Raw genomic sequence first — 27,380 nt, forward strand, 5'->3', positions numbered from 1 at the left:
CATTGAGCAGTGATGAGGAAACTGAGACAAGAGGGACAAGCCATGGTGAATGCAGAAAGAAGGCACTAAAAGCTGAATCCAAGTCCCTATCCTCACCCCACTCCCCACCCTGCTCCTTGGCAGGGTACTCAGGGTGTCATCCTCCAGGCAGGTAGAGCTCCACTGCCAATATACAAAGCACACTCAAGGAGGAACAGAAATTCTGGGTCACAGGACTGTCCTTCATGGAGACACCCCAACTGCAGGGAAAGTGAAATATTTTATTGAAAGCACAAGAGCTCAGTCCCCATGCTGTCCTGAGCATGACATCGTTGGCCAATGGGCAGTCGCTGGATCCTTTCCCAGGGTGAGGGCAGGAGAGGAGGAGGATGGGAGAGTTGGGAGGGGACCTGTGGTGAAGACTGAAGGGATTTGGGACTGGTACAGTGTCCAGGGCAATCCTCTCTGGAGCTGCTTCTGACTTCTTCTCACAGTATCTGTCTCTGTCACTCATGTGCTCAGCACCAGAAGGTCCTTCAGGGCAAAAGAGATAACCAGGTGAAGAGGGGGTAGCACTGGCTGCAACCTTGGCCACTTGCTTGCCTTCCCATGGGAAGAACAGAGTCTGGCAGTCTGTGGACCACCTGTCTGAACCATTATCTTGCCCTGAACAGAGGATCTTGAGCAAGGTGGGGGACACTTCCCTTTTTGTCCCTAATCCTTTTCAACAAAATCAGAGAAGTGGGCCTATGTCTTTGGTTATAGCCTTCCCAAATCCAGGAGGCATAACTTAAGGATTTTATACAACAAAATAAATAGCACATAGATTATAACAAATAATTAAATGCCCATTGTGAGTCTGCCTTAATACACGTAGTTGAATGAACACATAAATAATTGGAGTTGAGAGACAGCTCTTTCCTACATAAGAATTCTGACTAATAAGTATAAACGGAATTATGCATGCAGAAAATTGAAGCAGGCAAAACCCATGGTGATAACGATTGCTGACAGGAACCAGAGTGAGTAGCGGGTGCAATGGGAAGGCAGATACATGGACATCGGTAAGTTCCCCCACAGGATGAGTGTGAGTGTCACAGTAACCCCCGAAAAGTATGTGTGCCTGACAGAGGGACAGAAGGTGGCTTCACACTGGAGAAGCCTGGCAAGAACCAGGTGGTAACAACCAGGGAGACTGTCCAGGAGAAGCCAAGTGGATACACGGTGTCCTAGAATGTGACAGTGGGAAGAGACAACCCTAGTCCCGTCACAAGGTTGTGTCACCTCTGTCTAAGCTGAGGCCGTCCCCACAAACAGAAAATGTCACAGCCATGAAGCCAAGAAAATGTGAGTCTCCACGAGATGGCAAGACTCAAGGGAGACAGGACAACACAATGCAATTTGGGCCATCCTGGAGCAGACCCTGAGCAGGACAGAAGACATGAGGACATGTCGGTGAGCTGATGGAGCCATGCACTGGTGCTCACTGTTGGGTTTTGATTGGCAAACTCTAGTTCTACAAGATGCTAACATGAGAGGAAGCTGGGGAAATGGCATACTGGAATGATCTAGTCTTGCTCTTTTTTTTCAAATTTTCCTGTATATCTAAAATGATATCAAAACAAAAAGATAAGATAAATATCCATATTTGTATAAAAATGACAAGAAAAAACACTACAGGGGACTGCAAGGCCAGGCCCAGAGTTGACCTTATCTTCAAACTTTCCAGACACGGGTTTACACTTCCTTACAGTACTGTGCTGTTTCCTAATTACTCTGGATAAATTCAAATTATGTAGTTTAATTTAGAAATCACACAATTCCCTTATTGGGATTTGAAGGAGAACTAAAACACAAGTCATTGATAGAAAGTGGTAAGTATTTTGATATGGAAATGGTCACAAGCGATTTTTCAGGAAGGAAAAATTCATGCCTGCTGTTTCAAAAAAGCCTGGGAGGCAGAGGCCGCAAGAAGAGGCACTGTTTGGAGTCACTGCATGTCCTTTCCCTACAAAGTCCAGGATAGAGACTTAGGGTAAGTGGTCTGCCCTGCTGACACGCAGTCCTTCTCATAGTGTAAGAACTGCCCACCATTTCCAGTGACACTACTATATAGGTCCAAAAGTCAGCTGGAGATTTTGCTGGGCCTGGGGTTGGGCTGTGACTGAACTCACGATATAATATACAGGACATGTGCCCAGCAAATAGTGAAATGACAACAGAGAGGGAAAATGCATGTCAGTCCTGTTTCTATGTCCCAGCCCCTTGGTTCCAATAGCCATACTGCTAATGTGGTGTCATATGAGAGATGGGAACTGCTGTACAATTGTTCAGCAATCAAAGGATGGGGCCAGGGCAGGCACCCTGGGGATGGCTCTAGACCTGTACTGTCCATCCAAGGTCACTGTCACCTCCCTGAACTGCTCTCCAGATGTGGAGGGAGTACTGCTCCCCAGGCCAAGATCCAGTCACAATGTGAGTGTGTTTTGCATTCCCAGAGCGGTGTAAATACACCACGCATTCTGCAAGGGTTAATTCCCCATTTGGAAGAAATGTTCATTCAGTCCATTCTGGGAGTGTGTTCTGGGAAGATAAACTCTAGGTTTAGGGCCTCAGATGTCCCCTCCCGCTGCAGCATTATCCTGGTGGAACTGGTAAAGGCAGACAGTTCCAGAAGGCCTACTGCATTCCAAGGGTTGTGCAAATCCTTTCCATGTGGATTCTCATTTTATTCTAAAAGTAGCCTGAAGACTAATGCCTAGAAGAGTGAAGATCAGAGAAGTTGCATAACCTGCCTAAGGCCACCCAGATAGAACTGGGCAGAGGTCCTTATTCTTTTAAGCCCCACACCCTGATCAGAGCCATGATTGAGGTAGAAATTCTAGGAAGATCAGAATGAATGCCAGCAGGCATCTGACAGGGTGACTTCTGGCTTGAATGTGCACCTGAGTGAATCACGGGCTGAACCTTACCTACACTTCCCATGTTGCTGCATGCTGAGCAAACGTCTTTTATAATGGAAACAAAGCCCCTGAATTTGAACTTCAAGGCACCTGCCATCAGTGCCATTACTCAACTACTTCATGAGTGTGGACCTCTGCTAGACTGGGGGAGCCAGGCTGGAGCTAGGATTGAACTTGCTTCCAGCCTCCTGTAGTGTGTGGCACGACAGTGAATTCAACCACACTTCAACTTGGCACACTTGCCCCTGCTTGGAGCCTCAGCTTTCCCAGCTAGAAGGGAAAACAGCAGTCACAAAAGTTTTTGGCACTGTACCTTGTCCCCTCACCCTGGCCCTGTGCTTTGAAGGCGAAACTCGAGTTGCCCTCCCCACACACACACACTTCCTCTCAAAGCGGGCAAAGTTGATGGCAAGAGCTGAAAGGGAAATTACCTTCATCTCTCCTTACCTCCAACACATCAATGTCAGCATTGCTGAAGTCGATGTTGAGGATTTTGGGCAGAGGGACTCCAGAACCCAGTACAGCTGTAAAGGGGTGGGGGAGGTCAGGTCAGATGTGGCCCGTGTGGCCAAGAGGTGGCAGCCTGGCCAAAATCAACCAGTGTTTTCAAGACCATAGCTGTCTTTTCTGCCTCTTGGGCTTTGTCCCGAGGTTCCTGCCCAGATGCCCAGGCTGACATCAGACTTGCTATGTAGTGGAGGACCACTTGAACTTCTGATCCCCCTGCTTCCGTCTCCAACTGCTGCATTTATAGCCATGTGCCACCATAGATCATTTATGGTGCTGGGAGCTGAACACAGGACTTCATGCATGCTAGAAAAACACTCAACTAACTGAACCACATCCCCAGCCCCTCCCTGGTGGGTTTTGGGCCTCCTCTGAGACTATTCCCAAGTCTTGTCAACTACAGTGCTTCCTAAACCTTAGGCCAGCAACTCTGGGCAGCTGATACTTCTGCCCCACTCCTGACTCCTGCCATAAAAAAAAGAGCAATATTAACTCTGTTTTTCTGTACTTGTCATACTTACCCAGGTTAGTTCCTTAGAGACTATGTCCCTAACATTAGAGAACAGGATAAATATTTGCTGGGTGAAGAAACAGAATCATGTATGTGGGTCCCCAACACATGACTGCCATGGGGTTTGGTTTGGTTTAAGATGTCAGGGCTCCACCCAAGAAGGGGCTTGCTGGTTCAATCCCCAGAACCCACATGTATTGTGCACACACACAATAATAATAATAATGATAAGTGAAACTTTAAAAGCAAAGTCAGAGGCTATATAGATTTGCTGTTATATTCTAGAAAGAAGAAAGGGAAAGAGGTAGGTGAAAGAAAGGGTATGTGGAGTTTGCCATTAGCTCAAGTTAGCCTTCTTGAGGCCAGCAAAACTTGCAGCTGGGGATGCTTGGGGCCTGCCCTACAGGGGTAACTACACTATTTCCCAGTCTCCCTTGGCCATAGAACCTTTTTCTTGAGGTACTATTGTTTGGTGACCCTACTTTGGGAAGCCTAGATCTAGTCAAATCTCTTGCTTTTGAAGAGGACACATTGCATTTGGACTTTCTAAGCTAAAAGGATTTTCCTCAAGATACTGTGGAAGTTTGAAAGAAAATGGCCCCCAAAGGGAATGGTGTGATTAAGAGGTGTGGCCTTGTTGGACTGGACGTGGTCTTGTTGGAGGAAGTGTGTCACTGTAGAGGCAGGCTTTGAGGTCTCATACAACCCAGTGTTTTAGACCACTTTCTGTTGCCTGCAATATATAGAATTCTCAGCTACAGCTACAGCTACAGCTACAGCTACAGCTACAGCTACAGCTACAGCTACAGCTACAGCTACAGCACAGTGTCTACCTGCACTCTGCCATGTCCCAACCTTGATGACAATTGACTGAACCTCTGAACGGTAATCATGTCACTCCAATTAAATGTTTTCCTCCACAAGAGTTGCCATGGTCATGGTGTCTCATCACAGCAATAGAAACTGTAACTAAGACAGAACTTTGTTCCCAGTAGTGGGGTATTTTGATAAGCCTGACCATGTTTTAGTGTGGAAGAATTTGGCCTTTGGTATTTTGGCTAGTAAAGCAGTGGAATGCTATAAGCACTGATTAATGGGTCATACTAGTAGAAGCATGGAAGACAGAGGTTCTAAGCCTTATTTAAACTGTTAGGAGTTCATTCAAGAGGTTTCAGATAAGCATATCAATACGTGGCCTAGAGATCATTCTTGTAATATTTTGGTGAAGAATGTGACTGTTTTCTGCCCTTGTCCTAAGAGTCTATCTGAGACTTAAGTGGGGAATTTTAGATTAATTCTGTTGGCAAAGGAAATTCCAAAACAACATAATATAGAATATGTTGTATGGTTATTAATGATAACTCTAATGAAGATTTATAATAAAAAGGAGAAAACTGAACAAATAAAAATACAAAATGTACAGACTGAGAAAAGGGGCACCAGGAAGTGGAATAGAGCTAAATCCTGTGTTCAAAGAGATAAACAGATAAACAGATTAAGAAATGGAATGAAGGGAGTCATGACCCAGCTACCCAGCTAAATTTCCAACTTGTGAAAAGGAATTAAAGAAAAGCTTAGAGCTGGATGTGGTGATGGACACCTTTAATCTCAGCAATGGGAAGACAGACAGAGGCAGGCAGATCTCTGAGTTTGAGGCTACCCTGGTCTACAGAGCAGGTTCAAGGACAGTCAGGCTTAGGCAGTGAAGGAAAACAAAAAGCTGGTGCAGGTGGAATTAAACATGTTCCATCCCCAGTAAGTAGCAGAACTTGGCCGCTTCAGCCATGTGGTTCTGGAGTTAAGGATAGAAGAAAGGGGATCCAGAATTTGCCTCTGCATCAAAGAAAAGCTGCTGAGGTCAGGCATGTGTCAGGGTGTCCCTGAATGGAGGCCTAGAGAGGCCACTACATGAAGTTGTGAAGTTGAAGCCTGCATAACCTTGGAGACTCCAAAATGTTGGAAATGTCAGAGCTGTGGGAGACCTGCTAAGCAAAGCTGTAAACAGGGAGTGGAGCCAGCCAAAGAGAAAGAAGTGTGCTACAGTCAACAAAACTGAAAGGAATTGGAGACATCAGACATGGAGATGCAGAGTTGGGAGTTTGCCCAGCTGGTTTTTTATCTTGATTTCATCAGGTATTTCCTCACTATGCTCCCTTACCTAAATTTTGGAACAGTAATATATGTTCTGTGTCTTTAGATGTTGGAAGTATGTGGTCTGATTTTTATTTTGATTTTATAGGTGATTGCAGTTAAAACATTGCATGAATCTCAAAAAGAGACTTTTAGCTTTGAAATTTTTAAAAGTGTTGAGACTGTGATAAACCATGGGGACTTTTGAAGTTGGATTAAATGCATTTTCTTTATGATATTGTTACAAGTGTTTGGAGGCCGGGGAGTAGAATGTGTAGTTCGAAAGAAAATGGCCCCAAAAAGGAGTGGTGCTAGTAAGAGGCGTGGCCTTGATGAAGTAGGTGTGGTTTCCTTGGAGGAAGTGTGTCACTGTCCAGGCTGGTTTTGAGTTCTCAAGCCACGGCCAGAGTTTCAGATCACTACCTGTTGCCTGCAAGCTGTAGGACTCTCAGCTACAGCTAAAGCACTATGTCTGCCTGAACTCCACGGTGATAATGGACTGAACCTCTGAACTATAAGCCAAGCCCAATTAAATGTTCTCCTTTCTGAGTTTCCTTAGTTATGGAGTCTCTTCAGAGCAATAGAAACCCTAACTAAGACAGATGCCAAGCCTGGCCAAGAGTCTCTGGCTCTGGCCTGCCAAGTCTTGATACTTCCCTCTCTCCTTGATGGATTTTCTGTAGCACTTAAGGAGTCAGAGGGATCTTAAGGGTGTAAAAATGAGGAGAACAAGTTTACAAGGAAATACTAAATACTTGGATGTTCAGACGACTTATCTCTGGGTGAAGCCTTCTAAAAATTCTTCTGTGATTTGTAAAATTTACACACATACAGTTTTCATAGGAATCAGAAAAACAAAACCATCAGCCAACCAGGAAGCAGATGTGGGAGTTGAGGAACCATGCTGTTCCCCATCAACAGAAATGTGGGCAGTTGTTGCTTGCTACAGAAAGATAAATGTTAAATTTGGCACAGTGCCGTATGGCTGGAAACCCATCATGTGAGCGGCTGAGGCAGGAGGATCACAAGCTTGAGGCTTGCTTGGGCTGTACACTGAGACCCTGTCTCAGAAGAATCTAAAAATAATTCCTATTTATTGGTAAGCTTGAAGAGCATTTGCCTTCAGAGACTTAAATCAATCTATCTTAATAAAGTCTTTGGAAATAGCACTATACTCAATATACCCAATTAGTCAGTAGTCACTAGGTCCATGACCCACATGCCCCAGAGATGCTTGGACACCCACTCTTACCATTCATTGCTGGCATAAACGCTAGGTCAAAGATCTTCTCAACCAACATTTCCAAGATGAACACCTGAGGAAGAAGAACTGAGGTCAGACAGGGCTGCAGACGGCCCTGATAGACCCTGTAGGACCTGGGGACCTGGGAGACCTGGAGTCCAAAGTGAAGGCCTAGTGCTGCTTGAGAGAACCCCAGAGGCCTCAGATGACAGCCCCTCGGTGCCCTGGGTCCACGTGCTCAGAGTACAGTCAGAAAAGATGAGGATCAAGGCTGCTAAGAGACAAAGAAGGCTTAGACCCTCCCCCAGGAGGCTGAGGATCCACAGCCAGCCTGCACATCCCAGCTCAATCTCCAGGGGCCTGTGGGAAGGCTCTGCACCTCTCTGACCTTGAACTTCCTCAACTGTGCAATGGATCCACTTGCAAGGACTCTGTGGATTATGAGGGGATCCTGTCATCTGTCTGGCCTCCAGTCATTAGTCACATAGTCAGGACACTCCATAAACCCTTGCTTCTGGAGACTCAATCAATGTGCTTCAAAATATTGGAAAACAGAATTACATCTCTTCTGAGGCAGGAAGATTGCCATGAGTTCAAGGGAAACCTGGGTTAGCAATACAAGACTCTATCTCAGCAACAACAACAACAACAATTTTTTTTTAATCTGCACTAAATGTGTTGGATTCATTCTTATCATGATTCTCTAGGCAATGCAGATAATAACTAGTCACATGTTGGTCACATGGTCTAGATCAGATGGAAAGTATGCAGAAGGATTGACAGGCCACATGTAAACCCTGCACCATTTACACAGGGGACATGTAAACACTGCACCATTTATACAGAAGACATGAGCATCCTGGGGGCCCTGGAGCAGATTCCTCACTGATGCTGAGGGACAGCTGCACAACTGCCCTTGACCTCTCCAGGCTTTGGGTTCTCTGTCTGCAAACAGGAGTAGAAAGTCCCCACTACATTGTTGAAAATTAGAGCAAGTGACATGTTTAACACCTGCCACAGGGCTCTGCAAAGATTGACTGTGGTCACTCCTCCATTGTTCTGATACCTGTGACAAATCACAGAGGTCACTGAGTTTACAGTCCTTATTTGGAAAGGGGGGTTTACTAACTGCTGAAGTCACAAGACTGATGCTCAGACTAAATAAGAAAAGCTATATATCCAAGTGGGGAAAGGTTTGTTTTGAGATGCTGGCATGCCTGGGCACTCTATGCATTTCCATTATGCTCATGGGATGTGGTGCTTCTCCCCACCTAGCGGCTGTGAAGCTGGGGAGAGCTTCTCCAACTAAAATTGAGCTGGTAATATCGATGTCACTGGTGGCAGGGTTTGGGGCTGGAGACAATCAAAAACAAGTGACAGGATAATGGACCTGCCTTTCTCTGTACAGAAATCTCATCCAAGCCTGACCAAAACCAGTAATTTTTTTAGAAAGAAAGTGAATGAGATGGGGAGAGAGGGAAAAAAAGAGGAGAGAGGGGGAGAATGAGGGGAGAGAATGAGAGAGAGAAAAGAGAGAGGGAGAGACAGGTAAGAGAGGGACAGGGGGAGCACCCTCTGAATCCTTAGGTGGGGAAGCCAGGAGTGAACAAAGCAATGGGGTTTGGAGTCAGTCCTGACTCTGAGCACCTCAGATTCATGAACTCTTAAAGGCAGCTCTCCAGGACCCAAAATTTATAACAAAAATGAATCCAAATCTAATCCTTTTTTTATAGGAGAAAATGGAGGCTCAGCCTGAGTGGGTAATGTTCAGTCACACATGGATCAGTGGTCCACAGATTCCAAGAGGAGAGGCCCCAAACACCTGACTGCCCTGGGTCCTCCTTGCTCTGAAGAAAAGGGACTTGTGTGAGGCCCCAAGGTGTCAACTAAAATGAGCAGTGCCATTGGCAGCAAACAGAAGCTGTGAGTTCACACCTGACCCCTCTCTCCATCCAGTCTCAGTCTCCATCCGTGACAAGGGGTGACAATGCCACTGCCAGCCCCCTGTGATTCCCAACCATGCTAGACTCATCTGGGCTCAGAAAACATGGTCCCCTCAGAAGATCTTTTTTGATACCTAAACCCTAATACTTACATCAAAGTTGCCCACATTTGAAGTTCTGAGGTTGAGGCTGGTCCTGTAGAGAAAGAACATGGCTTGTTAAAAGCAGCAATAGCCCATGAATCTGTCAGATGCCTCCCCCAGCATGACTGGGAAACCCTCATCCTGGAAGGACTGATCACAGCAATGACTGTTCTCACCTACGCTGAGCACTAAGACCATTTCATATGCCAGGCTAACAGAAATAAGCCTGAAATTATAGCTTTGCCACACTCTGGCTGTATAGTCTTTGGAACTTCACCTCTCTGTGCCTCCATTTCCTCCTTTGTAGAGGGTATGGCTGCCAGAACTAAATGGGGGAGAGTCCTTATGAAGTAGTTGGATCCATGTGTGGTATGCAGCCCATGCCCTGTGTGGACACTGCTTGTCTCTAGCTCACTTAATCCTCACAGCACCTCCAGTTGAGGCTGAGGCTGCTGGTTCTCACAGATCAGTCACAGAGCTAGGGAGGGCTAACAGGATTAGCCTGTACACTCCACTCCTGTGCAGCTCCAAGAAGAGAGGCCTGCATGTGAGCTCACACTCCACAAGAGGCTTCCCTGTCTCACAGCCTTGTCTTAAGGGGACTCACAGACTCTCCCAAGAAGCAGAGGGAGTTTGTATTTGTTCAACAGGAAGGTTCAACTTCCATCCAGACAGACAGCAGCATCCCAAGGAGAAGACTTTCCTGGCTGGACATCCTGAGGTCTGTGCCCAGCCCTCTCATCCCCACACTTCCCACCTACTAGCACCACCTGTGAGTGCCTTCCATTGCTGGGCTTCACAAGCACTGACTGATTGCCAAAAAGAAAACTCACCCTGACCTAAGTGTGTACTAAGAGTTCCAAAGTAGGAACTCTTTAATCTTGAAATGGAGGTGATAGCAACCCTCATTTCTGCAGAATTAGGTCAAGGTTAGACAGAGAAACTCCAGAACCTTCCACAGTGCCTGCACTTAGGAAGTCAAGGCTATTGTCCTCATGTCACTCAGAGAAGTCAGCTGGCTGACATCACACAGTCGGTGACCACATCAGGATCTAAACGGTATTGCTGGACTCTGGACACAGTGTTCACCATTCAGGAGAGCAGGAACCTGGACCATCATGGGCTCCTAGCTCCACTCTGTGTGGCATTGAGTTAGCACAGCCACCTCTCTGAACCCTAGTTTGTCATCTCTAAAACAGGAGAATGAGGGCCCTGATGCCAGGGACTTTGGGAAGGCCACACACGTAGATAAAGGACCAAGAGCAACTTGCTGAAACCAGCACTTTAGTGAGTCCTGGTGCACTACTTGGAACAGTAGGTTCTCTTAGCTCTATTCCTGGCTTTGGCCTACAGTGGTTTCAGCAGACTGCCATGGTCGCCTCTGCAGCCTCTTGGATTCACCCAGCCCTCACAATCACACAGCAGACCTCGGCCTCCTGCCTGGTGGCCCTGCATATGCCAGCACTGGCAGTGTCAGTACAGAAGATGTGCTCGAAGGAGCAGAAGTCCATGGCTGCAGACCCCTTACTTGTCCAGCTTGGCATCAATCATGAGCTTATCCCCTTCCACGGAAAATGAGGCCAAGAGCTCTGTGTCCTGGAGGAAGAAGGGAAGAATACACACCATTGTGGTCATACAGGATGCTGCATGCCAGCTACTCGCAGTATACGGTGCCTGCTGATGCCCCCATTCACCTGAGCATGGTAGGTCACTCCTCTGACAAGAGGCCTGGACTCCTTACAAGCACAAGACTGCCAAGAATACCCCAAAACCTATGGCTTGTAGATAGGAGTCAGCCAACATCCACTACTGTTTCCACTTATGTCTCTGTACTGACTGAGTGAACATTTCTCTGAGACAGGCCCTAGATTAACACTGTTGGTATTGACAAAGACCCCCAAGATCCCTTCAGGAGAGGGCTTGAAGCCTATGGAACTTGCTGGGAATGAGTCACTGAAGATACAACTGGGCATCACCCCTGCCAATCACAATTGCCCTGTCCCTTAAGAGAGGCATAAAATGTCCAGACTCCTCCCCCTCTTCAAGCAAAAGTTGTCCTGGGAATATATCACATTGGCCCCCATAGCCTTCCCCTAATAAATAAAACAACCTTATGAAAATTGAAGTCTGCCTCCAACAAACTTGGGACAGTGTTGGTAAGACCCTGGTGGAGAAGAGTTGGGGCCCTGGTGACAGAGGCAGGGGTCTAAGCTAGCACAGAAAGCCATCAGGAGGAAATGGTGTTTGTGCTGAGGACTGAAGAGTGTGTAGGGTTTGGTCAGATAAAAAGGAGTGAGGGAATTGTCCAGGTATAGGGAAAGGCACTTGCAAAGGCCCTGAGGCTGAAAAGAAGGAAGTATTATATAACAGAAGACTGGACAAGAGAAGGTAGGAAGCTTCTGAGGCTGAGGTAGAATGATCTGGGCCAGGCCAGGTCAGGCTGTGGACCCAGCAAGCCAGGACTACATCTCAGCAGTGTGTCACTATGGCAGAATGCTTAGCTGCCTCACATGGTAGGCAGAGCGTACACTCCCATTTCCACCTCTCATCTAATGGTGCCCAGATAGAACGGGCTCCCTACCACCCACTCCTTCCACAGTGGTTTGCCTTGCTTCAGCCAAGGCAACCACCTTCCAGCCTAGAAGACCTCATTGGTCCCCAATTCTCGGAGAAACAAGCACTGTGAAGATGCAGCAGATGGGACCAAAGCCTGAGTGTCTACCTGAAGCCTCCCATGGGGGGTGGGGAGTGTTCCTTAGAACACATTCCTTTGCCAAATGTTTACTTTGCAGCTACTATGTGTTGGACCTGTGTCAGACTCTGAGGATCTGACAATGAATGGGATTAATCTCTGCCTAGCAATAAACTTGCAAATTTATTTTGTAATATCAGGTTAAGGCTGATGTCTGGGAGGGTTGTCTTTCAGATGGGTGATATGAGAAATGAGGGGCTCTGTTTCAGATGAGCTGTGGGAGGGTCCTCTGAGAAGCTGGTATTTGGATGGAAACCTACAGTAAGCAAGTGAGTGAGCCATGCAGACAGACATCAAGGGACAGCCCAAACAAAGGCCCTGTGGTTAGACTATGCTTGACTTTTCTGGAGAGCATTGAGGAGACTTTGCAGGACTTTGGGGCCCATTTTTAGGAGATTGCTTTCCTTGGGGGGTTGAGGGAAACAGGGAGGAAGGATGGCTTTTATTTTTAAGACTCCTTGAGAAGTCTTTAATAGTGTGGCAAGGTGATAAGGGTTCACAATAATTTATCATACCTAAAGATAGCTGGGGGAGAGAACGTTCAGTTTTTCAAGTGCAAAGAGGAGGTGAGTGAGTGTATGAGCAAGCTCACGGTGTGAGGTAGGTGATCAGTGTGTGAGCTGATGGGTGTGTGAGCTGATGGGTGTGTGAGCTGATGGGTGTGTGAGCTGATGGGTGTGTGAGATGATGGGTGTGAGATGATGGGTGTGAGATGATGGGTGTGTGAGCTGATGGGTGTGTGAGCTGATGGGTGTGTGAGATGATGGGTGTGTGAGATGATGGGTGTGTGAGATGATGGGTGTGTGAGATGATGGGTGTGAGATGATGGGTGTGAGATGATGGTTGTGTGAACTGATGGGTGTGTGAGATGATGAGTGTGTGAGATGGTGGGTGTGTGAGATGATGGGTGTGTGAGTTGATGGTGTGTGAGATGATGGGTGTGTGAGCTGATGGGTGTGTGAGATGATGGGTGTGTGAGCTGATGGGTGTGTGAGATGATGGGTGTGTGAGGTGATGGGTGTGTGAGCTGATGGGTGTGTGAGATGATGGGTGTGTGAGGTGATGGGTGTGTGAGGTGATGGGTGTGTGAGCTGATGGGTGTGTGAGCTGATGCATATGTGAATGGATAATGATCCTGGTTTTATTACTGCACATAGCATATGTACATTGAAACATCTATGTCCTATAAATATATCCAATGATAAGGTAACAATTAAAATAAAGTGGGTTCTTTTTTATGATATAATTGTGGAAACAGCTGTTTTACCCCTTACTAGGCACCAGGAATGAGTGAATAGGTACTATGCGCTTTTTCCATCTCCCTTGGCACCACATAGAAGGTACAACACACAGAGCGCCCAGTAACTATTGCCTATATGATCTGACTGAACACTGACAGCTATACTTCAAAACTTTCGTGGAGTCTCCAAAGCTGCCCTGAGAACTTTTCTAATGCCCAGCTGCCATTCTTCAAGGAGAGGAAAAAGTAAGGCCCAGAGACAGGGAGCCACTAACCCAAAGTCACACAGGCAGAAGTGATTAACTGGATGTGAGCCAGCTCCCCTGGCCCCAAAGCTGGACAGCTAACCATTGGTGGTGACTTTGGGCATGTGAAGAAGACAGGGAGCCTGAAGAGCCCTTGTGGCTGTGTCTTTAGGCCCAGCTGTCGGAGCTTCACCCTGAGACACATACTCAGCTGTCAGAACTTCACCGAGACACATACCACATCAATGAGGCAGATGGTGGTCTCTACATCGTTGGGCTGGGAGACCACAACCTCAGAGGTGGCAAAAACCTTCACCAGTGCCTTGTCCTTCTGCAGTGTCACAGACGGGGGATTGGGTACCTGGATCCTGATGGTGAGTGGGCGGGACTCGGGGTACTGCTGAAACACCTGTGGGCGGCACCGGATATTGCACAGGGTCACCAGAAGTAGACTTTCATCAGCTAACCTCCAAACACCGAGTGGGCATGGGTGGGGTGGGTTTCCCATCACAGGAGGCCCACACACTCCAGGAAAAGACATAAATCCACCATGGAGTGGGCAGTAGGCTGCCTGCCCTATCTGATACCCTCACCTAGGATCACCATACAAACTCCGTATGACAAGATGAACAGAGCCTCAAGATCAATGCCAGACACATACAGATGCTCAGAAAATGGCTCAGAGACAAGGGGGGTCTCCTGAAGCCTTTAGCCGAGTGACAGTCAAAATTTCATTAATTCAATCACTCAAACTCTGGGGTTCTTTTTTTCTGGCCTAGAGGACAAAGCAGAGGCCACAGGCCTCTATATAGTACACTGTCTGTGACCAACTAGGGGCCACAGGATGCTTTGCACCCTTCCTGGAATGTGAAGGTATCCCCAGGCCATCTCAAGGTACAGTTCACCAGCAAGGACTGGCTGGGTCCCTGAGAACCCCAGTATGGGCACTTGAGCCTGTTTCTGTAGATCAGATCCCCAAATCTAACTTGTTGAAAAGACTGGCTTATCACAGTTACTAAATACCAAGATAATTTTATATAAAACTCTTTCCTCAGTATGGAAAGCAGGACCCAGACACTGAACAAACTCTTGGTCACTTTCAGAGGGAGTGGAAAGCAACTGTTTCTCAAGCAGAATTTGCCCATGGTCAGGAAGAGGGTAATTAAGCCTAAGAAGAAAGAGATCTTGGTCTTGACATAGTGGGCTATGTATACTGTAGGAACTCTTGGTCCATGAACAAATTCAGTAAATCCAGCTATTTAATTCACCCTGCAAACTTACCCTCAAGGGCATGAGCAACAACTACTCAGGCATTTGACCAACTGGCTTTTCTCTGAAATTTTCAGGATCATTACCCCCAAACAGGCAATGTCTCTCAGAGATTAGCAACACCTCCTTCAGAGAGGCCCCAGGACAGTTGGAACTGTGTTTCCAGATAAGCAGAGACCCAGGAGGCCACCAGAATTTGGGTCAAGCTGCTCTCTGTGACTCCAGCCACTTGCCATTTTGTCTAGCCTTAACTCTGTGACCATCTTGAGCCATGCATAGCTCTGTGTCCTTGTAGATGGGCTGATCTCTCTGTGCCTGTTATCCAACAGGTGTCTGTCTCCCAGTGAAGGAGGGGATCCTGGGACAATCTCACAAGCTGTCCAGGCAGTGAGCACAGGAAGTGTTCCAGTGTCAGAGGTCCCTGGTGGAGCTACAGAAATTTAGGACTAAGGGTGCTTCTGCTATTCAAATGCCTACCACACGAGGGCGGGAGCGATCACTTGCTGAGTTTTGTTCCCAATCTCTCCCCTTTCTCTGAACTAGATGGGACATAAGGTATGAGATGGGCAAAGATACAGAGAACTGTAAATGAGTATCCTCTGCCCTGTGTGGCACTTTCTACCCATAGGGTTCTTTGATGCCAGGAAACAGGCCAAGAACTGGAGATAGGAATGCAGAGGCTTTTGTTCCGTCTTTACATGAACACTTGAAGTGAAATCCATAAGTATCAGCAAAAGCAGCTGTTAACATCTGCCAAATTGCCACCTCTGGGCCTTCATTTCCAGATGAGAAAACAGACCTGGACAGGTGATGTCACTGAGTTATGCCCTGCTCTGAACACCTGCCAACTCCCTTTTCAATCACCATGTGCCTGTGTATGCCCTCACTGGATGTCCCTCTTTCAACCTGGGCAAGCCTCTTTCTACAAATGAGGAGAATAAACTCAGAAATGCTAACACTGTGGCCAAGGTCACAGAGGGGAGATCAGTTGTCTGGAATATGCAAGGCCCTGAGTTCAAACTCCAATACTACAGCAGTCACACAGCCAAGGAGTGGCCAAGCCAGGAGGAGACTGTGCAGGCTGTCCCACCACCAGGGTCCAGGCTCTCTCATCCTCACCCTCCTGGTATCCCCTCACTAGGATCTGGACCCCACACCTATCCTGAACTCCAGGGAGCCAGGATAAAACCCTTCCCAGATGCAGAGGCAAGGCCCTTCTCCATTTCATGGTTGTCACTGCAGAGGGCTCTGGCCATGACTTCTGTTGTCTCTTAACCAAAACTGCAGAACACTAACTATACCCTCCAGTGACAGGGAGGCATTCCCCTAAAGACAAGGGCACCACTGGGATCACTTACTTACCTTGGGAATCAAGGCCCCCAGTGTGGACGTGGTGAGTGGAGGGAGATCTTCAAACTGTGGGACAAGAACAAGGTCATGTGAGTCCTGAGGCGATGGGGACAGGCAGGTGCTGTAACACAGGGCTTTGATTCCAGTGCACCATAAAACAGACAGATCCCCTAGAAAGCCCCACATTCCAAGAGTACACTCCAGAGCGGCCATTGGGTAGCTCACATTGCAGCTGTGTAGCTAAATGGATGGGAGCAGCCACTTAGGCTTTCTATATACAAATATGGCAGGCCCAAATCTTTCTTCTATAGTGGAACTTTCTAGGACACCTTGGCCAAGTCCATGTGCACTGCCTAGCATCTGCTATTTCCTTCCTGCTATTCACTTCCTAAAGTGTCAAATGCTAAACAATGAAAAGCAGTTCCTGCTGTCAGAGAAAGGGAGTGGGCAAAGGAGAGGGAGAGGGAGGGAGGGACTGTGACCACTGTACCAATGCAGCCGATAAAACAAGTCATGACCTCTTGCATAGGGTGTGCTGTCAGGGCAGAGCACTAGTCACACGCTCAAAAGGGACACTTAAACACTTAACACTAAAAGAGTACTGCCTACACTGAACCAAAATGGACACTTTCTTCTTAGCAGAATTACAGAATTTCATGATTTGGGTAGTAATTTTCTTTTTAAGAATACCTCATTCTTAGGAGAAGCAATGAAACTACGGATTATAGTGCCATGTCTCAAAAACTCAAATTTCCCAACATATTGGAGGATGGATGGAGGGGAGTAGAATGGATAGGTGGCTAGGTGGAAATGGAAGGGCAGATTGGTAGACAGATGATGGATGGATGGGTTCACAGATGGATGGGTAGAAGGATGGATAAATGGATAGATAGACGGATAATGGGTGGGTGATGTGTGGATAATAGATGAATGAGTGGGTTGGCCGGTGGACAGATGACTGAGTGGGTGTATGAATGGTTAGATTGTAGTTCATGGATAAACGGTGATGGAGGAGTACACGGCCAGATGAGTGGGTGGGTCACGAGGGAGGTACCTGGATGGATGGAAATGAATGGCATGTGGCAAAATATGATTTGAAAACTGGGTGAGGCACACACAATCATGACTGCACTGTGCTGCAGCTGTTCTAAAGGGGAGAGATCTCTTAAAGGAGTTGGGGAGAGAAGCTCCTGAGCACTACTATGGGGTCTTGGTGTTTTGTTTTCATGCTTCTTTTGGTTACTGGTATATGCACATTGGCCATCTGAGAGGATTCTAAATATTCATATTAAGGTGCTCACATGTAAATATTCTATGCCTTTCCTAAAGTACCAAAATAAATCACACCAATAAGAGAGCAACTTCCTCCTCCTGGGACCAGATGCAGCTTACTGATGTGCCTATGAGGCACGTGAGAGACTCTGATAGACAGATAATGGATGGGTGGATAAAGGATGGGTGGATGGATGGACAGACGGATGGATGGATGGATGGATGGATGGATGGATGGATGCGTGGGTGGATCACCATCTTTGGTGTACAGGGACACCTAACTGGAGTACAGGGTAAAGGATAGGACCATCCGCAATCCTCCCTCTAAGGTACAAGCTAGGAAAGACCCTAGACCAGCAACTTACTGCCCTGCTGGGCTGACTCACCATGCCATCAGTGATGTCAATGTCCAAGGCACCTTGCTTCTGCAGCATGGTCAGCACAGAGCCCAGGAAATTGGCTGAGATGGCCAGCTGGGAGTTGGTGTTGTCACCCATGGGGGGAAGTTCTGGCATCTGCGGTCTGGGCAACACAGCTGGCCGCCCCAGGGGGTAGTCAATGAGGTCACCTCCTGCCTCTCCAACTAAAGTCTGAGGAGAATAGGAAGGCGGAGTGAAGATCCATGTGGTGCAGATGGAGACGCTCACCCAGCTCACAAGACCCAATCTCCTAACTTCACCTTCAGTGAAGTCATCACTGGCCACTATGGGAGTGTTTATACTACAGAAAATAGCAAAGGCTGACAACCAGGACTTTGGAAAAAAATCATTAAGATCAGGTTTTAATGACATACTAGCATGCTAATGGCCAGTTGTTTACCCAGCAGACCCAGGCTCCCAGCAGCAAATGCAAACACTAGCAGTGGGATGCCTAGGTGCAGATTCCAGGCATGAAATCACTAGCTGTGTGACCTTGGACAAATGGAGCCACCTTTCTTTGCCAGTAAACAAGTCTCACACTGTGGTTCCTATGAGAGCAGACAGAGCTCATCAGCAAGAAGCACTCACTTAGGACATGCCTGGCTCACAGTAAGCACCAAATGGTGTATGAAGATGCTTCCCAGCTCTGCCCTAGAAGTCTCTAATCCACAAAGGGTCCTGTTCAGATGTTCAGAGCATGCACAAATGCCTGTGTGTGTGTGTGTGTGTGTGTGTGTGTGTGTGTGTGTGTGTGTGTGTGTGTGTGTGTGTGTGTGTTGTGTGTGTGTGTGTGTTGTGTGTGTGTGTGTGTGTGTGTGTGTGTGTGTGTGTGTTGTGTGTGTTGTGTGTGTGTGTGTGTGTTGTGTGTGTGTGTGTGTGTTGTGTCTGTGTGTGTGTGTGTGTGTGTGTGTGTGTGTGTGTGTGTGTGTGTGTGTGTGTTGTGTGTGTGTGTGTGTGTGTGTGTGTGTGTGTGTGTGTGTGTGTGTGTGTGTGTGTGTGTGTGTGTGTGTGTGTGTGTGTGTGTGTGTGTGTGTGTGTGTGTGTGTGTGTGTGTGTGTGTGTGTGTGTGTGTGTGTGTGTGTGTGTTGTGTGTGTGTGTGTGTGTGTGTGTGTGTGTGTGTGTGTGTGTGTGTGTGTGTGTGTGTGTGTGTGTGTGTTGTGTGTGTTGTGTGTGTGTGTGTGTTGTGTGTGTGTGTGTGTGTGTGTGTGTTGTGTGTGTTGTGTGTGTGTGTGTTGTGTGTGTGTGTGTGTGTGTGTGTGTGTGTGTGTGTGTGTGTTGTGTGTGTGTGTGTGTGTGTGTGTGTGTGTGTGTGTGTGTGTGTGTGTGTGTGTGTGTGTGTGTGTGTTGTGTGTGTGTGTGTGTGTGTGTGTGTGTGTGTGTGTGTGTGTGTGTGTGTGTGTGTGTGTGTGTGTGTGTGTGTGTGTGTGTGTGTGTGTGTGTGTGTGTGTGTGTGTGTTGTGTGTGTGTGTGTGTGTGTTGTGAGTGTGTGTGTGTGTGTGTGTGTGTGTGTGTGTGTGTGTGTGTGTGTATCCAGGCCATAGTAAGCCCACACTCAACTTCAGGGAGGTTCCCAGTCCATCACTTACATTGAGGTCCAACTCGAGGAATTCCCCAGTCACCAGTGGGAGGCTGGAGAAGGTGTATTGCACACTCCCAAGTATCCCCAGAGGCACCAAAGCTGTGGGCAAAGGGGAGGGTCAATTTACAAAGGGGAGGTTCCTCTCCACCAGACAGACCCACCTCTGGTGTCCCCATGCCTATGGATGTGGGAGGGGGGTCGGATGTCATCCAAGGTCCCAGCTCATGCTTCAAGGCAGAGGCAGCTCTGTTCTAACAACAGCTCTGCCTCTTCCTTGCTGTGTGGCCTCAGGCAAGTCCCTACATCTCTATGGAACTCACTTCCTCTTTTGTAAAGTGTGTCTAATACCACCTTTTGTATTTTGTGGCAGGGTTGGGGGAGAAATCCCAATGTTGATGAGCTTTGTGAGCTGTGAAACACGATGCACCAGGGAGCACCTACGGCTGCACAACGTACTGCTTGGTTAGATCCACATCCACAAAACCACTTGCAATAAACCCTTTGTGTCCTGTGCTCTCTTTCCTCATCTCAAAAAATCATCCTTCAACTACTTGGTGTCCAGGAGTCATGGGCTCCCCAGCAGAAAGGACACTACTGTGTAGCTGCAGGAGTTAAACACTGAAGCATCATGGGTGCTGCCATGTGACTTATACAGTGTCTGTGCTACACAGCCACACAGAACTGTCTTGATTTCAGGAATGAGCTCTTGGGAACCCAGGACTGGTGGTAGCATTGAAGCCTGGTCAGTGTCTGCACTGACTCCTTAGAGAGAATGAGGACTCTTTCCAATTCCATAGCTGCCAGGCCAGAACCAGGCTCCCATCCAGGATTCTGGCTGTTGTCTAGGCCAGGCCTCCCAGGCCCTAAGTAGGGCATGGCAACAGCAACAGCCAGTGTGGAATGCCTAGGCATTCTTGTGGAACTTCTGGAGCTTACAAGGACTGCCCACCACCCTGGTCCCTCCTCCCAGATGCTGCAGTGTCTCTGGGGCTACTAAGTTAGGCAGGCATCAATAGACATTGGCTACACCATAACGAGGGAACACTTACAGTCCACGAGACCCAGTTGGTCATTGACAAGACCCAGCACCACGTCCACGATGGGGCAAAGCTGTGGAGAGAGACATCAGGGAGCTCAGGAGGTGCAGAAGCTTGGGACCAACATGTGCCCATGGCAGAAGCAGCAGGTGATGTAGATGACTTGACTGTTCTCTGTGGGTCCTGTCCTCGCCACAGCCCAGGGGAAAGGGATCTCTCCTAATTCCCATCTTTAAGACGGGAAACAAATTTAGGGAGATGATGATGACCCCCCAGTTGGAGGTCCAGAGCTGTGGTGCTCAGGTGGACCTCCCATCTTGCCATTCAACTGTCCCAACCCACAAAGATATGCCAGTCCTGGCTCTTTCCATCCCATTGAGCCATCTCTCTGACCCTGAAGACACAACCCCTCTCATGCATCCTTACCAGGTCAGGGAGGACATTGGCCAGCACTCGGTTCACTAAGTTGTCCACCAGGTTGGGGAGAAGCCTACAGAGGAAGGGGCAGGATGAGGACAGACTCAACAGGCATGGAGGGCTCTAGCTGTCCATCCATACCAATGTCTGGCTCCAGCTCTGAGCAGTGAGAGCCCCTGTGTCCTGAACAGAAGCACTGGACAGAGGCTCTCCCTAGACTTGCCCGCATAGGCCAACCACAAACTTCCTTCCTTCTCTACCTCCCTTTTCCTTTCCTTTCTCTCTTTCCCCACCCCTTCCATTCTCTCCTCTTTAACCTCTCTTCTATTCTTTCATTCCCCCTTTCTTTCTTCCTTCCTTTCCCCCCTTTCTTCCCTTTCTTCTCTCCCCTTTCCTTCTTTTCTTCCTTCCTTCCTTCCTTCTTTCTTTCCTTCTTTCCACAAAGCAAAGATGTCAGAGCTCTGTCTTGCCAGAGAGTCTGGGACATCCTAGAATCCTAGCTACCAAGACCTTCCCTCCAACTCCTGTGGTCTTCTGTAGAGCTAGTGGCTTGTCATCTTCACAGGGGACAAATGAATTTACGACTTTTTCTAAGCCCACAACATGGCATCTAGAACATTCCATGTGCTCAAAAAACATTTGTGGATAGGACAGGAGAACTCTAGCACTGAAAATATGCCCATTATACTCACACTCAAGGACAGATAAATGGGACTGAAAAGCTTGGGTGGTGGGAGCCATTTAATAGAGCAAGAAGGAGGCCAGAGAACTGTCTGGAGTGGATTCTCAATGCCCACCTGGATCCCAGCTGGTGAAGTCCAGAGACAGGTCCCACACAAAGATGGTGCACAGGTAGTCAGACAGACAGATACAATGTCTCCCTGATGAGCTCACTCCTTAAAGTCACTCCTGTTCACCCCTCACAATATTTCTGGACCCCTCTTCCACAAAGAGCCAACTGCCACTTCTCTGCCAAGCCATGGAGGGACATCTTAGAGAAAACACCAACTTAGACACCTCCCCAAGGCTTGCTGTGCACCTTGGTCCTCTTTGTGGATGGATTCACCTTAAAGGGGCTGACTGATCCTGTCCTGGTTGTCCTGAGGTCACTGGGAATGTGCACAGGGCCGCACACAGGTGCACATGTGCTGGTGTATTGGAGACAGTCACACACACACACACACACACACACACACACACACACACACACACACACACACACACACACACATGAGAAGTGATGAGCTACATCAGGCCTCCCGTAAAATGGCATCTGTAGACAGTCAGTCATGTCACAGAAACAGATGGATGAAACAGGGGTTGGGCAAATGAATGACAGCTCATTTGGGAGCAACAGGAAGCCTTAGGAAGTTAGACAAGGGTACTTTAGTGTTTGGGCATGGAGGAGTCTCTGGGCTGAATATAGGAGAGAAGCGAAATGCAGCCGGTTTTAGAGCAGACACCTGTTTGCATGAAGAGATGGAGGCTGCAGAACCACACTGGTATCTGCCTGAGGTAACTCTAGGAAGAGGGAGGGGGACTACAATGAGTAGCCATGGTCAGCTCTGTCTGTACCTCTGTCATTTGACATTTTGAACGACATGAATGTGAAAGTCTGGGAAGATCTGTGTTTTGGACCCTGGAGCCTTGTTAATTTGGTTTTCTTTTTGTTTTGGGGGGTTTTTTGTTTGTTTTGGTTTTGGTTTTTGGTTTTCTGTCCCCACCCATCCTGGAACACAAGGAGAGCGGATACATGAGGCAGTGGTTTGGAATTCTGGCTGCAAGGTGAGTCTCTCACTCCTAGAGTCCACATCAGGTGAGGGCTCGGGTGATGGGGCCAAGGATTAATAAAACAAGAGAAAAAACAGGGATTTGGGACACTCAAGCCTGACAGCATGAATACACAGGCAGTCTGCTCTAAACTGTCATGAGTGTGTCCTCCTCTAAGGTCTCCCAGGCCTGGAGACAATGTGCTGGCCAACACAGGAATGCCTGATAGCTCTCTAGATGAAGGATAGGGGCTTGGTCACTTTGTAGAAAAGATAGAAAAATATCTCACATCCCCTCAGTCAGGGGTACATTGACTATAACCAGATGAGAAACTGCCCCATGGGTTGGCACACTCATGGACACATAAGCCCTCTTGGAGACATTTTCATAAACTGCTTTACGCTCATTAACTCAGTTCCCAAAGACAGAGTTTACTTCATTTCACAGATTCAGAATCTAGAGCCCAGAGAGCAGCAGAGTAGCTCAGGGTCACACAGCAGCAACAGAAATGAGATTTAAATCTGGGAAGGTCTCTCCAAGGTGGGTGGATGCCCACATCGGGCTCAAAGGCACAGCCCTTGAATTGCCACCAGGCAGGTGCCAGACCACAGACAGAGCAACAGTTTAGATGGTTCAGCAGGAATGGTCTTTGTGTGCGACCATTTATTTCCTGGGATGGGTGATTGCAGTGCCCTGCAGCCCTGCCCTGTCCCTCTCCATCTCACACTCACCCACGGAGCAGTTTGACTTTGATGCCTCCCAGGAGGGTATCACAGCGCTCAATGACCAGCCTTGGGTAGCCTGTGCGGTCCATGGTCAGTCGAACTTTGGCTGTGATGTTTACCTCTACCGCAATATCCAGGAAGCCAATGAGGCTGGAGGAGACCAAGGGACCAATAAGATGATGAGCCACTCTCACCACCAGGTGCAGGCCCATCAGGCACCTGTCACCTCAGGCTTTAGCACTAGCTCTCCTGACACTGGGTCTAGGGGCCCCAGACAAGGGCTATCCCACTGCCTCAAGGCAACATAATAAATTTCTCTCACCCCCAGCCCATGACAATTTTAAAGGTTAGGAACAGGGCCTGACACAAACTCTGGTTTGTAAGGTAACCATCCTGATTTTGTAGACATGACCCTCACCACCACCCCACGAGGAAATGATTCTAATGCTAAGGCACACCCTCCAAGGTCTACAGAAGAGGAGTGGCCTTGCTACCCTGGGCAAGTGAAGTCAAGAACACTCAGTAGCAGTAGTAGACTTGGCTAAGTATTAGAACCCAAACTACTTCCTACCTCCAGCCTCCTGGATCCTAAACACCACGCTGGCCTGCCTTTCCTGCCTAGGGACCGCATGCTGACTTGGAGTTCAGATACTTGTGTGCCCCTGCTCCTCCCACCCTGGTGGATGCAGCAACCATGCATGGTGATGATAAGAGGCAGCTCCCCTGAGCTCCCCTGCCAGGGACCCCTTCTGAGCCAAGGGCACACACCTCTTTCCGTTGATGGCCACACGGGTATACAAGCTCAGGTAGACACCCACACCAGGCAGGAGCCGTACGGACACCCGGGGAAGGGTAAGCTCCACGATCCGCAGCCTGCATATGGTCAAGAGAGGTGAGTTAGCGATGGCTGCCATCCACTGCCTCAGAGCACCCTCACTCCCTCACTCCTTCTCTGCTCCCCACACTCTGTCCTCCTACCACAGAGATACCTGAGATCCATGGGCAGAACATAGAGAAGTTCAAAGCAGGAAACACCATGGCCCAGCATCCCACCCTCCCCCGTCCCCCGCCCCCCAGTGCATCTGTTTGCCTCTCTGTGCCTTTCTTTTCCTTTGAATCTTTTGCATGGGCACTGCTCCCTTCAGAATCCTTTCTGCACACTCCTCAGACGCCAGCCAGGGCACTCCTGTATGAAGCCACCTGGCCTGAACCCCACACTGGTGAGTCCTTCATTCTCGCATCCTTGCTCGCCAGCAGCTTCTGCCAGCCCTTGTGACTGTGTAGCTGTGTCCTGCTTCTTTCTCCAAGCCCACACACCCCACTGGGACTTTGTGCCTATCTCCAGGCCAACAGTGTCCCTCACATCATAAGAGATGAGTGTATTTGTTGAGTTAAATAACTATGGCAGGGAATCTGGGCATGGTTGGTATTATAATACATAATTATAAGTAATAACACTAATGTACTTCATTATGCGATTATAACAGACATACTATATATGTCACGCAGCTTTAAACCCTTCGCTTTTTTTCTTCATAAATTGAGTAACTCTGAGCATTCTACAGACCAGTAATCTGAGAAACAGAGAGATAAAAACAGTGTCCTAATGTCACACACAAATAAAAGAGGCAGTGCAGGGTCTAGGCTTATAACCTCTTTCTTGTGAACACTGCAAACTGTGTCACTGGACCTGCCAGGATGTCCAGTCCTTACATCTCCTCAGATAGCCTCAGTACATGGTCACCTGTTTGTGGCTCACCAGTCACTAGGCAGAGCTCAGTTCCTTACCCAGTGATGCCTTGTACGGTGCTCAGGATGCCTCCTTCACCCAGCACACCCAGAACACCACCTCCTCCGAGAAGTCCTCCATCTCCAAGGAGACCACCTCCTCCAAGCAAGCCACCTTGGCCTGCCAGAATGCCTTCATTTGCCAGTATGCCTCCACTGCCCAGCAGGCCTCCAGGGCCAAGTGCCCCAGTGGCCACACCTGCTGGGATCTCTCCGGGCCTCAGTTCGCGCCGGTTGCGCCTGCCCACCGTGGATGTGTCTGCTGCAGACCTGTACCGCCCAGGGTTCCGGTGGTAAGCATAGTCTGCATGACGGTAGTCTTCATGTCGGAGATCCCTGAGGCTCCCATCAGAATCCAGGATCTCCCCATAGCGGTATTTGCCCCCCAGCTGAGCGGTGTTCTCATTCTTCTCAATGTGACCGTATTTGTAATTGCCACCAAGCTGTCTGCCATTGGTATATTTGGGGGGGGGCTCTCTGATATGGAAGTCGTTGTAGGGGACACCACCAACACCTCGGGGGAATTCAGCTCGTCTGTAGTCATCATAGTGGTGCCGGCCACCACCCAAAAGGCCACCACCACCGCCCAGCAGCCCCCCACCATGGCCACTCCCACCACCCAGCAGCCCTCCACCACCGCCCAGCAGCCCCCCACCATGGCCACTCCCACCACCCAGCAGCCCTCCACCACCGCCCAGCAGCCCACCACTACCACCAAGAAGACCGCCACTATGGCTACTCCCACCACCCAGCAGCCCTCCACCACTGCTACCATCACCGCCCAGCAGCCCCCCACCATGGCTACTCCCGCCACCCAGAAGCCCTCCACTACCGCCCAGCAGCCCCCCACCATGGCTACTCCCGCCACCCAGAAGCCCTCCACTACCGCCCAGCAGCCCCCCACCACTGCCACCACTGCCACCCAATAAGCCTCCACCCAACAGGTCACCACCACCTCCTCCACTCCCACCAAGCAGGCCCCCCAAGAGACCTCCTCCCCCACCACTGCTCCCTCCACTTCCACCAAGCAGCCCACCCAGGAAGGGCCCACCACCATCGCCACGGGCTTTACCCACGGGCACCTCCCTCAGGGCGGAGCGGAAGGCATCACTCTGCTGTATTGTGCCTGAGATAGCTGTGGAGAGACACGGGCGTCAGCCAGGGGGCCACCCCTTCCCAGTCCCCAGGCACCACCTCAGAGCACCACCCTACTTGCGGGGCCTCATCCCACTCCTCTCAGGAAATAAAGCAGCACAATAGATCAAGAAAACAGAGCAGCACCCAGTGGGCTAATTGTTACTGTTGTCCCGTTTACTAGATTCCCACATCATGGGCCATCAGTGGACTTGCTTTTTCTGTTTCCCTTCTGGGTATGCCTCACTTCGTGGCTTGGTAAAGTCTACTTTCTCATGAATTATAAATTCCTGGGGAAACAGCCCAGGGCCAGAATGATGGCCTCCGTTTGATGGAATGATAATCTCAGATTAGTAGGTAAAAGTCTTCTTATAGCCTCACTGGAGCCCTGGGCAGAACCTGGGGCCACAGCAGGTCCTCATTTCTCAGGGTACAGAGTAAGGATTTGCCATTCAGAGGCACCTGTACCTGAACTTCTGTGCCCTGGGGACTACACAAGTCTACAGAAGTCATCCCATTTACCCTGCTCACACCATTCCTCAGAGGTGGGGGTGGTGCCACCCCCTTTCCAGATGAGGAAACTGATACTCAGATTGTATAACCAGGGTTTGAATCCCAGGAAGGCTGGCTCCAGGGCCCAAATTCTTAACCTCTGCTGTCTACTGCCTGGAGAGAATGAGCTGCTGCTTAGAAAGTGGCATCCAAGAGAAAAGGGAAACTACAGCCCAAATGAAGAGGTCACCCGGTCACTAACCATGGGGTCTGCTAGCACGGGAGGGTCCTTAGGTACTGGAGTGTTGGCCTGTCTGCCCTGCCCTTCCCATGCTACCCATTACCCCTGTTGGGGCTGGACTCACCCTTGCTGAGAACATCTTTCGTAACTCTGAGGACTGTGTTTGTTTCTTGAGGTGTGCCACACACAGCTGCCACAGACAGAGCAGCTACACACCACGCAGTCCACAT

General features: G+C 48.8%; 1 protein-coding gene across 1 annotated transcript; it reads right to left on the minus strand.

The window, feature by feature from the left end:
- Positions 1-296: 296 nt before the first annotated feature.
- Bpifb4 (BPI fold containing family B member 4) lies at positions 297-27,380 on the minus strand. The gene is made up of 16 exons (XM_027420953.2): positions 27,275-27,380; positions 26,356-26,418; positions 25,284-25,797; positions 24,264-24,368; positions 23,502-23,645; positions 21,010-21,073; positions 20,596-20,656; positions 19,554-19,645; positions 17,934-18,137; positions 16,288-16,341; positions 13,895-14,065; positions 10,948-11,015; positions 9,429-9,471; positions 7,343-7,406; positions 3,390-3,466; positions 297-513 (listed from the first exon to the last, which is right to left on the minus strand). Exons 1-16 carry the CDS (start codon positions 27,378-27,380, stop codon positions 490-492), a joined length of 1,854 nt encoding a protein of 617 aa, XP_027276754.2. The 3' UTR covers positions 297-489.

The sequence above is a fragment of the Cricetulus griseus genome, chromosome 6, assembly GCF_003668045.3.
Source record: "Cricetulus griseus strain 17A/GY chromosome 6, alternate assembly CriGri-PICRH-1.0, whole genome shotgun sequence".
NCBI lineage: Eukaryota > Metazoa > Chordata > Mammalia > Rodentia > Cricetidae > Cricetulus > Cricetulus griseus.

Bases quoted from the DNA above. Each gene is read 5' to 3' on its own strand.
- Bpifb4 (XM_027420953.2), bottom strand. From the start codon at position 27,380: ATGTGGACTGCGTGGTGTGTAGCTGCTCTGTCTGTGGCAGCTGTGTGT. The intron at 20,657-21,009 runs GTAAGGATGCAT...CTCTCTCCACAG, and splicing joins CCAATGTCCTCCCTGACCTG to CTTTGCCCCATCGTGGACGT. The intron at 7,407-9,428 runs GTAAGTATTAGG...CTTCTTCCTCAG, and splicing joins CAAATGTGGGCAACTTTGAT to GTGTTCATCTTGGAAATGTT.